The sequence below is a fragment of the Tursiops truncatus genome, chromosome 3, assembly GCF_011762595.2.
Source record: "Tursiops truncatus isolate mTurTru1 chromosome 3, mTurTru1.mat.Y, whole genome shotgun sequence".
Lineage (NCBI taxonomy): Eukaryota > Metazoa > Chordata > Mammalia > Artiodactyla > Delphinidae > Tursiops > Tursiops truncatus.
In genome coordinates this window covers 170,411,422-170,423,748 of record NC_047036.1, presented here as the reverse complement: position 1 = coordinate 170,423,748, position 12,327 = coordinate 170,411,422, and the positions used below count along the sequence as shown (strand labels likewise).

General features: G+C 61.2%; 1 protein-coding gene across 8 annotated transcripts; it reads right to left on the bottom strand.

Moving 5' to 3' along the window:
• Positions 1–10,839, bottom strand: ADAMTSL5 (ADAMTS like 5). Of its 8 annotated transcripts, XM_033854896.2 has the most exons (14): positions 10,156–10,839; positions 9,157–9,275; positions 8,948–9,049; positions 8,487–8,685; positions 8,286–8,377; positions 7,983–8,043; positions 7,722–7,830; positions 6,423–6,550; positions 6,000–6,111; positions 5,547–5,633; positions 5,258–5,421; positions 4,885–5,083; positions 4,739–4,810; positions 1–4,389 (listed from the first exon to the last, which is right to left on the bottom strand). In XM_033854896.2, the coding sequence occupies exons 2-14, from the start codon at positions 9,231–9,233 to the stop codon at positions 4,088–4,090; spliced, it is 1,704 nt and encodes a 567-aa protein (XP_033710787.1). In that variant the 5' UTR covers positions 9,234–9,275; positions 10,156–10,839; the 3' UTR covers positions 1–4,087. The 8 variants fall into 8 exon arrangements, with proteins under 8 accessions (XP_033710787.1, XP_033710783.1, XP_033710785.1 ...); XM_033854892.2 differs by lacking the exon at positions 10,156–10,839 and having other exon boundaries at positions 9,157–10,143; XM_033854894.2 differs by lacking the exon at positions 10,156–10,839 and having other exon boundaries at positions 8,487–8,559; positions 9,157–10,142.
• Between the last annotated feature and the right edge of the window lie 1,488 nt (positions 10,840–12,327).

Below are 12,327 nucleotides of genomic sequence, written 5' to 3'. Positions count from 1 at the left end.
TCAGATTTGTTTTGGTTTTAATTTAAATGTACAGAAAAGTGTAACCCGCGACTTGGGGGCAAGTCTCACAACAGGGCCGGCCCCTCCCAGTCACTTCCCCCTCAAGGTAACCCCCATCCTGCCTCCATTGCCTCTGGCCTTGAAGGTCACTTGTGTTATGTCCACGGGGTCTTCTGTCCCCTCCTGTCTGACTCAGACTCACCACGCTGCTGCGGGAATGACTGGCGCATCATTCTTTCTCGTTGGCAGAGAGCATGTCATTCTGTGAGGGCCAGAGAATGATTCAGTCCACTGCTGATGGGTGTTAGAGTTGTTTCCAGTGGGGGGCTATTGGGACTAAAGCTGCTAGGAACATTCTAGAAGCAGCCTTTGGTGAGCGGAGCTCTCATTTGTCTTGGGCGTATACCTGTCAGAGACTGCAGGGTGTAGGGTGAGCCTCTGAGTCTCCTGGGGCTGCTGTAACCAGTCACCACCAACTGGGTAGCTTGGGACAACAGAAATTTTTCCTTTCATCATCCAGCGGCCGGAAGTTCAAGATCAAGGTGTCACAGGGCTGTGCTCCCTCTGGAGGCTCCAGGAGATGGTCCTTCCTGCCTCTTCCAGCTTCTGGGAGCCCCAGGCATCCCTGGGCTTGTGGCTGCATCCCTCCGATCTCTGCCTCTGTCTTCACAGGGGTGTCGTCTCTCTGTCTCTCCTCTGTGTGTCTCTTACAAGTCACTTGTCACTGGATTTAGCGTCCATCTGGATACTCCAGAATGATCTTCTTGAGACTCTTAATTACATCCTCAGGGGCTTCCCTGGTGGCGCAGTGGTTGAGAGTCCACCTGCCGATGCAGGGGACCCGGGTTCGTGCCCCGGTCCGGGAAGATCCCACATGCCGCAGAGCGGCTGGGCCCGTGAGCCATGGCCGCTGAGCCTGTGCGTCCGGAGCCTGTGCTCCGCAACGGGAGAGGCCACAGCAGTGAGAGGCCCGCGTACCGCAAAAACAAAAAACAAAAAACAAACAAACAAACAGAAATTACATCCTCAAAAGTCCGTTTTCCAAATAAAGTTCTGTTCACAGGTTCCAGGGGTTAGGGCGTGGACATGATTATTCAAACTTGTACACGAGTGTGCGTTCAGCTGTAGCAGAAATAGCCAAACTGTTTTCCCAGGTGGTCAAGCCATTGTAACCCTCAACTAACCCTCAGGGTGTGAGACAGTCCAGGGGTTTTCAGCAGCCCTTCAACCGGACTCATGTCCTCCTGTGGGTGAGCCAACTGGTACAGGGCCGGTGAGAGAGAAGCGCAGACAACAGAGGGGTGCTGTCTGCAGAGAATTCAAAACAGTAAGAAAAGCATTGCACCCTCCAGAGCTGGTACTCTACAAGTTTGTTGAATACAATATTTTGTGGGGTTGATGAAAGAACTGTCGTGATTACTATTGTTTTATTAACATAGACACAAGTTTCAAGCTTGCCTGTTTTCATTCTTTATCCTTTAATAAACATCGCTTCCTGCGGGAAGTCCATTTGGAGAATTCCCAGTTCTGGACCCTTGAGGACTCAGCTGTGAGCGCTTCCCCTGAGAAGCGGTTCCGTCTGTAACCACCTGCGGTGTCTTCGGGCAGCAATCCAATCTCTAAACCAAATGGGCCCTGCGTGTTCCTACAGGGACACAGTAATCCCAGAGCCAGGGATTGTAAAGACACAGAGATACAGATCTCGAGTCTCTCCGTTTCCGTTGTTGCACCTGGAGTTTTTATTCGTCTTTAAAAGTAAAGCATCAAAGCAGCGTGGAATTTTTGCTGGGCAAGTAAGTGCAAATGCTAGTCCCACCTTCAACTGGGTTGCTGATTTTGAGTATCTTTAAAATTGCAATGTTTTCTTCTCTCTTTAAATGCTTCCATTGATTGTTTGTTACATGACCATTACCGGAAACAATGTTGCCGCTCGGAGAACGGCATGTGGGAAATCGTGGCTCCTGTGGCCACAGGCCATCCTGTCTGCTAGAGTGGGCCCTGCATTGGCCTCTGCCCCGGCAGGAACCTCACCCCTGCAAAGCGGTCCTGCTAGTTGGGGAGTAGATGGCAGGGTTGCCCCACAGAGCTCCGGGGAAGAAGAGGCCGGAGGCTCCCATTTCCAGACACTGAACACACTCCCACACTGCAGTGAGGCAGAGGGGACCATCTGGGGCCATCGGGGACCTGAAGCCCTTGGGGGCTGCAGGTAACACCTGAAACGCTGAATTCCTTCTCCCCCCCGTCCTGCCACCAGGGGGCGCCCAGACCCCACGCCTCCTTCCAGAACTGTGCCCCACTCTGCCCCATGGGAGGGGGCGTTCGGGAGATCCTCCGGCTTCAGCACTTGTTACAGAAGACAGGGCCAGGCCAGACCGCCCCAGGCGCTGCTGGGTCCCAGGCATACAGTAGGTGCTCAATAAATACTCTTTGGAGAATGCACGAATGAACAGAAGGGCTAGGGAAGGAGTCTGGAAGAGTGAGGTTCCCAAGATCAGGGCCGGGAGGGGCTGAAAGGGTATACACAGATGGGGAAACTGAGGCCCAGAGAGGGGCAGGGCTTGGCCTGAGGTCACCCCCAAAGTCAAGGGCCGAGTCCATTGAGATCCACATGTCCAGCACCCCTTGCACACTCCCACCATCCCGCGCCCCAGAGGAAGACACAACCACAGATGGTACAGACGAGCAGGTTGTCCCAGATCACGGTGTGAGTCACCCCACGCAGGATGGGGAGGCAGAAGGGGAGGTTTGCTGGGTGACTATGTGACACCCCACTGACACTTCCAATCCACACATGATCTAGGCCTGCCCTCCTGGCTCTAGAATCTATGAGGAGACTACATCCAAGACACATGAGGGCAGGGCACACGCTGAGGGTGGGGGCTCTGACCTGCCTGCTGTGCTCGGCCTGAGAGGAATATGTGGCCCCAAGGGGCATCGGGAGGGGGCTTGGAACCTCAGAAAGTCCCGCCTTCCCCCATCCTCTTATATTCCCCGTCCTCACGGTTGCCCCAGGGTCAGACACACTGCGGGGAGGTGGGGGCTGGACCAGGAGGAGGGGATGAGGTGCACGTGATTGCGTGTGTACAGGTGGTGACAACGTGGCTGTGGATCTGAGTAACAGGGCATCCTGAAGTGTCTGCAGCCAAGTATGTGAAACTGGGGTGCCCTTGTTAAAAAAAAACTGCTTGTAAAAATTAAATAGGAATAGGGCTTCCCTTGTGGTGCAGTGGTTGAGAGTCCGCCTGCCGATGCAGGGGACACGGGTTCGTGCCCCGGTCCGGGAAGATCTCACATGGCACAGAGCGGCTGGGCCCGTGAGCCATGGCCGCTGAGCCTCTGCGTCCAGAGCCTGTGCTCCGCAACGGGAGAGGCCACAACAGTGAGAGGCCCGCGTACCGCAAAAAAAAAAAAAATTAAATAGGAATAAAAAAGGGGTGAACAGCAGTGTTGCCTGGAGGGAACCCTCCCGCCTCCCCCCGAATTGCGGAAGCTGTCAAGATTATCTCTGAACTTTCTGGTAGCCAGGGCAAAAGGGGAAATTTGTACGTTACAGTGCCTGGGTAGGCATGTTTACTAGGGGGTCATGCCTGTTTTTAACAGTGTCTCTGAATACGTGAGGGTGCGTGTGTTAAGTGGCAATGAGAAGGGAGAGACAGAGTGTCGGGGGTTAAACAGTGGTGAGCTTCCTGGTAGCCAGGGTAAGAGGGGAAAGGGATACATTACAAGGTCTCCTTAGGCATGTCTTCATCGGGGTCATGCTTGTGTGTGACAGTGTCTCCCAGCAAATGAGTGTGAGGCAAGGGGAATAAAAGCAGACACAGAGTCTCTGAGAGTAAAATAACTATGAGTTTCCAGGGTGAGAGAGGAAATCAGAGCTAAAGAGTCCATTTAGTGTATCCTCACCAGTGCGTGCCTGCTTCCGACAGTGGATCTGACTGAGTGCAGGGGTGTCTGAGTGTGTGTGGTGGGGAGTCACAGAGCTGCAGGTGGGAGATAGTTCTGAGCTCCCTGGAAGCTATGGCAATAGGGGAAATATGCTGACTTTGAGCCTGGTCAGCCGTGTGTGGCCGAGGTCTGGTCCAGGGGCTCAGAGGGGGCAGCGTCTGGCGGCCAGGCGCACGCGGCTGTCCTCGGCGGGGCTCCAGGGCCGGGCGTAGCCAGCATGGGGGAGCAGCAGCCAGTCCTGAGTGCCATCGGGGCTGATGAGGCGCCGGGCCGCCAGCAGGTAGTCCCGATGGAGGGCCAGCGGTGGGCAGGGGCAGCGGCTCGGCGCCCACACATACTCGAGGGCCCGCAGTGGCGAGCGGTTCTTGTAGATGAGCTGCACGCGCACCTCATATCGGGTCTCCTGGGCCTGCCGGACGCGGCCCAGCACGCGGGCCCGGAACACTGCGGGCAGGGTGGTGCTGAGCCCGGCTGGACGCTCCGCCCCGGGGCCCATCCACACACCCCTTTCCAGACGAGGGAACTGGCGGTCAGGTGGGGCATTGGGGGCCCTTGGGGACTGTGGTCAGCTGAGGCCTGGGGTAAGGGTCAGCTCAAGGATCAGTGAGGGGTTAGGAGTCAGATTAGGGCAAAGGATTAGATCAGGGAGTCAAATGAGCGTCAGGAGGGGTCAAGCTGGAGTCAGGTCAAGGAGTGAAAGGCAAAGTCTGACCAGGGTCAGAGGTCAGCTGGATAGGGGTCAAGTTCAGGTCAGTTAGGGGCCAGGTGAGGGATGGGGTCAAGGGCCTCTCACCAAAGTCGCTGCCGCAATAGTGGAGCAGCCGGTGGGCACGACCGCGGGTGTCAGGGCAGGGTGGGCAGGGGTCTGCGGGGGCAGTGCAGTCAGGGGCACAGGCCTTGCTTCCCTGCTCGCCCCCGCCCAGGCTGTCCCCAGCTCACCTGGGGTGGGGCCTGGGGTCCGTGGGGGGATAACAGTGGGGGCAGCGGGAGACTCAGGGGACTGAGGATCTACCTCCCGAGGCTGCGGCTGCCGCAGGGACCAGCCCTGGGCCTGAGCCTGCGCCTGGAAGGGGCCATAGCGCTCCCGGGGGAGCCAGAACTCGAACTCAACGCCGGGGTTGGGCTCCTGCAGGAGGACCTGGGCGGCGGGAGTGGGGGGGTGTCACATACTAGGGAGCTGCCCTCGGACCTGATGGCCCAGCGTCCCCCAACACACACTCTACCCAGCCCCCCGCCCCCGCCCCGCCCCCTGCTTCCCAACGGATTCTTTAACCCCACACTCCCAGACGCCCTCTCAGAGGCCCGCCCCCACCTGCAGGAGCAGGTCTTCGGAGGTGGGCCCGGCGGCGCGCAGCGTCTCCTCTGACCCTGTGACGCGGGTGTAGACCACGTGGGTGCCCGCTGCCTCGTAGGTCCCGGGAGGGCTGACCGCCCAGTTCCCGTTGAACACGTAGCGCCCGTCGCCCCCCATCAGCGCTGCAAGGGAAGGGTCAGCCCGGGCTCCCCGGAAGCGGCCCCGCCCGCCTCCCGACCCTGTCGCCCCCCTCCCCGCTGGATTCGGGCAGCCAGCAGGGCGCCTCCTCCCTCGGACCCTGCGATACCCAGGTGGTTCCGGCTGCGGTGGGCGGCGCGGATGTGCCTGGCGCCCTCAGGGATCAGGGTCACGTTCCAGTACCCAGCGAAGGCACCTGGGCGGGAGGGAAGGACGGCGTTGGGGAGCAGGTGGGGTGTATTTGAAGGATGATTTGAGGATTAAGTGGGATACTGCGGTAAGAAGGTTAGCCAAGGCCCTGGTACTTCGAAAACGCTTCCTAAAGGATTGGAGTTACGATGATTATCACTTAAGTGCGGCAGCAAAGGAGTTAAACCCCGTCTGCTCTGGGAAGGGCGGGACAATCTGGCAATGACCAATCAGAACGATGAGCGAGGGGGAGACTGAGCAATGACCAATCAGAACGTTGAGCGAGGGGGGCTGGGCCGCAGACTGCCCAATCAGTGCGGGACGTCTTAAAGGGCCCGCTCTGGGAGAGCGCGAGGACGGGGAGGGCGGTCACCGGCATCCCGGAACACGCGCTGCACGAAGAGGCACGAGTCGTTGGCGCCGCCGCAGCGGCCGCAGCGGTCTTCGCGGGCATCCGAACCCAGCAAACCGTCACAGCCGGCTCTCTAAAGGGATGGGGAGGGCACGCGCGCCGTCAGACGGGCCCTGCCGTCGAGGGGGCGGGGCCCACGGAAGAAGACAGGACCAAGAACTAAAAGGATGGAACCAGGGGGGCAGGCCCTAGTGGGAGGAGGCTGGGGATGAGGCCTAGTGATAGGTGGGGCAGGGGAGGTCGGGGACTCGGTAGGGGGCGGGGCCTAGGGAAGAGGGCGGGACCAGGAACTTAGTGAACGGGGTCTGGGTGCGGGGCCTGGAGGGAATAGGCCGGGTGGAACCTACAAGGGGCAGGGATCGGGGCGGGGCCTGGAGTTCTTACGAGGCAGCGGCCAGCCACGCAGAGTCCCTGGGTGCCCGGGCTGCAGGGGGTACCGTCCAGCACGCGGCCGAAGCTGTGATAGAAGTCGTGCCCCTCCGCCAGGCAGTTGAGGTCGCACTGGTTGGGTGCTGGGGATGGGAGGAGTCGGTGGCAGTGGGGGACATATCTGAGTTCCAGCCCCCTTCCTGCCAGTCTCCCCTCAGGCAGCCATCCTCTTGGGCAGATGAGGCCCAGAGACTCAGCCAAAGCCACACATGGAGGCTGAGGCAGAGCCAGGACTGGAACTTAGGCATTCTGCTTCCCGTTCGCTGGGACTGTCCCAGGCAAGTATCCTGGGCCTGCACTCATTCGTTCATTCATTCATTCATGTTCAGTCCTAATATTAGGGGCCCACTATTAACATCATCACCCATTCTTCACTCATTCTTCCATACGTTCATGCCACAAACACTCATCGAGCACCTATTTTCCAGACAATGTTCTAGGCTCTGGGGCACAGAGGTGGGCAGAACACACTCGGCACTTGGGCTCTGCACCCAGAAGGTGCCCCCAAAAAGGTTTTGGCCAGTTCTGACTGAGTCCTGCATAGCCTGGGTATGTTGCTGGCCCTCCCCGGAACTCAGTTTTCCCCTCTGCCTGGCAGTGGGGCATAATGGACAGTCTGACCACACCCGAGGCCCACAGACCTGATCCCTGCTCCCCCTGCTCAGTCTCCCTCTGGCTCCCGACGCCCTGAGGCTGGCTGGCAGACCCAGCCTGGAATAGAACCTGAGCTGGCCCTGGCGGGCCTCTGTGGGGGTGAAATCATGGCAAGTTTCCGCCAATTCTTAGGGTGAAGGAAATAAAACTCTGTGAGGTTGACGGGTGGAACTTTCTCCATTCTAGGATTTTCTTATCTGTGTCTACCCCCACCGTGGCGTCTGAAGCTGCCTATTTCCCTTAAATCTGGAGGCGCACTGCCCCAGGCACACAATTATATAACTCGCTATTTTCAGCTCAGTGCGACAATATTTCCTGCTACTGGTGTAAGTTTGAGAAATGTTGGCCTCTGGATACAGCTCCCAGTAAATCCTCAGCTTCGTGTTCGACCCTGTGCAGAATAGACCCTGCCTCCTTCTGCCCCTCTTCACAACTCACACTTGCTTTCCACCCTTCACTTCACTAACTCCTACATATCCCTGAAAGCCCCAGTGCCAATGCCCCCTTCTTGCACCCCTCCAAGTCCCCCTTCCTTCTTAGCAGCCACTTTTCCCTGCCAGCTCTGAGGGAGCTGGACTAACAGGAGCATAGGCTACTCACCACCATAGAAGGGCACCCATTGGTAGGTCTTCTGGGTGCCCAGGACAGGGTGGCCATTGTAGAGGGCGCATTGGAGGTCTCGGAAGGGCACGGCCCCTGGGGGACATTCCTGGGGACACAGATCGGTGGAGCAGAGGCTGGGACAGCCCCGGGGATGCCCAGAGAATCTGGCATGGTGGCAAGGATATTTGGGGGCATGAGTAGGGAAGCAGGAGGGCTCCAGGGAGAACTCAGTCTGGGGGGTGGTTGGCTAGAACTTACGGGCAGCTGGCAGAGGCGGTACTCGTGGGTGTCCCCCCAGCACAGCTCTTCCCTGGGAAACCTTCGAGGAGCAGGGTGGCCAGACTGCGGTCAGCACCTCCAGAAACCGTTCCACAGAGCCAGCCTGCCCACCCATCCACCCCCGCTAACCCCACCCACATTCCAGCTGGATTAGTGGGATTAAAAGGCACAGCTTGTGTGGGCAGGTCGAGGGTGCGGCCAGGGGCTGGGCCAGCCTGACAGGAGAGGAGGGGCAGGGACCCCCTCCCATCCCACCCAGCCGGGTCCCAGGAGCCTCCTCACCGGATGCATTGCCGGCTGCGCACGGAGAGCCCTCGCCCGCAAGAGCTAGAACAGCGGCTCCAGGAACCCCATGGAGTCCACTCACCCGGACCCTACTTGGGGAGACAGAGGCAGAGTCAGCCTGGAAGGGAGGCTGGTGACCCCCACACTGCCAGCTGGGTTCCCATGCCCACTGCCCCCTGGGCTCATGTCCCCCTTTACCTGAGCGTTGCCCCCCAAACCACAGTTCAGGAGGGTCCACAGCAGGAGCAGGAGATTCTGGAGTGGGCGGGGTCTGGGGGACAGGAGGGGGCGCAGCAGTGGGGGGGCCAGCAGGCCAAGGGTTGCACCCCAGCTCTTCCCTGACTGGCTGTGTGATTTTGGACAGTATCTCAACCTCTCTGAGCCTCCCTTCTCATCTCTGAAAAATGAAGTCATAATAGAGCCCACCTAATAGGAGAGTTTTGAGGGGTTCGTCAAATTAGGTGAGGAAAACGGGGGCCACAGAGCCCGGTCTGGAGAGAGAAAACTCAAGTAATTATTACTGGTTGTTTACTGTCTATGATGCACGTAGTAGGTGCTTATTCAGCGTCTGATGATGGAAGGAATCATTCCAGGAGCGTGCCCAGGTGTCTCCAGGGTCCTAGGGCCCTCCCCAATCTCCCCACCATCTTTGCTCCTACCTTCCGGTGTGGCCAGGGGCCAGGTGCTCCTCTTCCCCCTGCCTCAGTTTCCCCATCTGTGCAGTGGGGACCAGCTGGGCACAGTCCAGGATTCTATGGGACCTTGCAGAGGGTGTAGCTGGTGGTGGCTGGGTCTGGTGCCTGGCAGAGCTCCCCCCACCCCACGCCCGGGCGGGCCCCAGCCTCCAGGGCCCCCTCAGCTCCCAGACCTGCAGCAGCCAGGAGCTCCCGGATGGGGGGCGGGACGGGGCAGGGTGACCTGGCCCCGGTCCAGTGGGTGCCTCATGGCCTCATGTGAAGAGGGTGTGGGATGGAGCCCCAGAGCCGCCTGCAGAGGGAAAGGGGCTGCCAATGAGGATGACCCAGGGAAGAGGGAGGCGGCTGTGTGGGGGCGGGGGAGAGGGTGGCTGGGAGGCTTTGCCTCCCTGGGCCTCAGTTTCCCCATCTGTCAGGGGAAGAATGAAGTCACTTGCCATCCCCACCCTCCCCATGACCATGGCATTGGTGGAGAAAGTGGCGGGCTAGGGCCAGGGAGCCCAGCGGTCAGCAGTGCCCAAAGGACACGCAGGCCATGCTGGAGGGCTCCAGTCCTGGATGTCCTGGGCAGCGGATGGGGGAAGGCAGGGCCCCACTGGATGTTCTCGAGCAGCAGTGTCCCTGGTTATCAGGCTCTCCTGGCTCTGACATTCAAACCTGGGGCACCGAGGGTCTAGGGCCAAGGTGGCTCCAGATGCTGAGAACCTGGGGGACCACGGGGTGGGTCCCCCGTGGGTCCCCCCCTCTCTGACCAGAGCTGTGAGGCTGGCTGCATCTCTGAACCCCAGCACTGGCTGGCCCAGGAAGCCGGAAGAAGTCCGGGTTGGAGAGCAGTAGGGGGAGGGGGCTTGACCCTCGGACACCCGCTCCCCTCTTAGCACTGGCTTGTGGGGTGGGGGTCTAGGTGATGCAAAATGAGGGGCTTGAGGGATCACCATTCCCACTCTCCAGAGCCCCCTGCCCGAGGAGCAGGACACACCCCCCGTTTTGGCTGCAGTCCTGACTCTTGGTGTGATCTCAGGGCAAGCCACGCCTCTGGACCTCAGTTTCCCAAGGAGGAAGTGGGGATGAGTTTTCTCCCACCCTGGGGATTGCTGCCTCGCCACCCCCCAGCTTAGGGACGGGGAGAAGACTCCGGCCGGGATAGTGGGGGGATAGGAAGAGGGACTTACCGGCTACGTAGAGCCCAGGCGGCGCGTCCAGGTTCCCAGGGCTGCCCGTGGGCGAGCGGAAGCCGCGGGGCCCGCGAGAAGGGGCGGGGGGAGCCCGGGACGGCCCCTCCCACCCGGCCTCCCAGGGCGCGCCCCGGCCGGGGTCCAGAGGGGCGGCGGCGCCGTGCGCCCCCGCGCGGCCGTTGCGCGCCTGGGCGCCGATCTGCGGCAGGGGACTGCTCCGCACGCGCCGCGGCCCCCCAGAACTGCGGCCTGGTGTCCGACCGTCCGCGCCCCGGTGACCTTGGGAAGCCCAGGGCGGGGGAGCCACGCGGGGACTGACCGCCCTTACCCCCACCTCGGGGCTGCTATTCCGGGCGCCGCGCTCAGGGCCCGGGAATGTGAGCGAACCGAGGTCGCCCTGTTGAGACTCCAGGAGGGCGCTGCCCTCTCCCCACCGACGCCCAGATCGCGTCCCCACGAAGGTTCCCTTTCCTGGCCATTACCCCTCCCCAAATCCCTCTCCCTACGCCTCCCTCAAAGTCACCCTACTCAGGAACCGGCGCGCCTGGGTTCCCGCCCCAGGTCCCGACCACCCCCAGCGCAGGGCCCCAGAGCACTGGGGGGAAGCTCAGTCCCAGGGGCCTGGCGTGGGGGGCGGAGAGCCCCTTCCCAGCCCGGCGCATTCCCGGGCGCTGCTGTCACCAGAGGACGCGCCCCACCCCGCCTCCCGCCCTCCCTGCCCGGCCCCAGGCTGCAAGCCGTGGCTTCGCAGCTAGACCCGGGTCCAAAAGGTTCGCCTCCCACGCGACTGTGGCCCCACCCTCCCCGACCTCAAGTTCCCCATCCGGGCAATGGGGCCGGCGGGGGTCTCCACAGCGACAATTCCAGGTGGATCTCAGCTCTTTGCGCGGACGGGCAAGGACAGGGTTACCCCAGGGTTCCCCACCACCAGACCTTTCCCCGGTTTAGCATCTGCGCGCCCCCCCCACCCCTCATCCCCCGCCCAAGCAGGGACGCAGCAGGCACCCTCCGCTCGCCCCCTCCCCTGGCTCCTCGCTGTGGCCCCAGGATGCTGCCTGGCGAGCGGGTTGAGGAGATGGGGGCACCAAGGGGGGCGTTGGGTGGACAGCTCGTCTGCTCCCTGGGCTCGGCCCAGGCTCAGCTTGAGTGTCCCCTTCTCCCGCGAGCCTGCAGTGAGGTGTTCCAGCCCCGACCACAGGGAGGGGGTACCGCCGGTCCAGCTCTGTCTGTCCTCCAGCCTGGAGCAGCTCAAGGCAGGGCCATCCAACGCCGTTCATTCATCCAGCACTTACTGAGCATTTACTTTGTGCCGCTACAGCTGTGAATCCGGCTAGTGAGGGGAGACAGTGCCCTACGAGGGCACCATGCTACCTTCCCATCAGGACGTTCTGCAGAGATAGCCCAAGCCCACGGCAGATGGGGTGGGGGGACAGGAAGGCCCTCACGCAGGAGGTCACTGCCGCAGGGAGGTGGGGGAAGGGCAGCCCAGTCTGCCTGGAACAGCACATGCAAAGGCCCTGAGGCTGGAAAAGGGAATAAGGGACAGTGGGAAGGTTGGGGTGGGTGGAGCCAGTAGCCAGCCTGGGGGTGGGATGTGGTCAGAGAGGGGCCAGGGGGATGGCAACCCTGGGAGGTGGGAGGGGGTGCTCTGGTTTGGGAACAGCTGCCTCTGGCTGTCATGGGGGCAGGACAGGGGACCTGGAAAGCAGTGGGGAGGCAGTGGCAAGCATGCTGGGGTCAGGGGCTGGGCTGGGGGCGTGGGGGGTGGGGAGGGCACTGGGCAGCTCCCAGCTGTTTGGAGTGGAGTCTGCAGGCCTTGGGACAGATCCCACGGGGGAGGCACTGGGAGGAGGCAGGTGGGAGCTTGGGCTGAGCAGCCAGTGACGGGAGGCGCCCCATTCCCTGCGGGGGAGGGAGAGGCACAAGTCCGGAGGTCACCTACTAGGATGGGTCTAGGGTGAGGCAAGGACAGCTGGGAGTCCAGGGGCCGCGTCTGGCTGGGGATGGACATGTGGGCATCCTTTGCACACAGGGGTGCTTAGAGTCATCGATGAGGTCATGGGGTGAGAGTGTGGACAGAACGGAGACTGGGGCCTGAGTGTCAGAGGCTGAGGTGGGCATGGGGTCCCCCAAGGTCGCAAGAGGATGGGCTTCTGAGAGGAGGAGGGG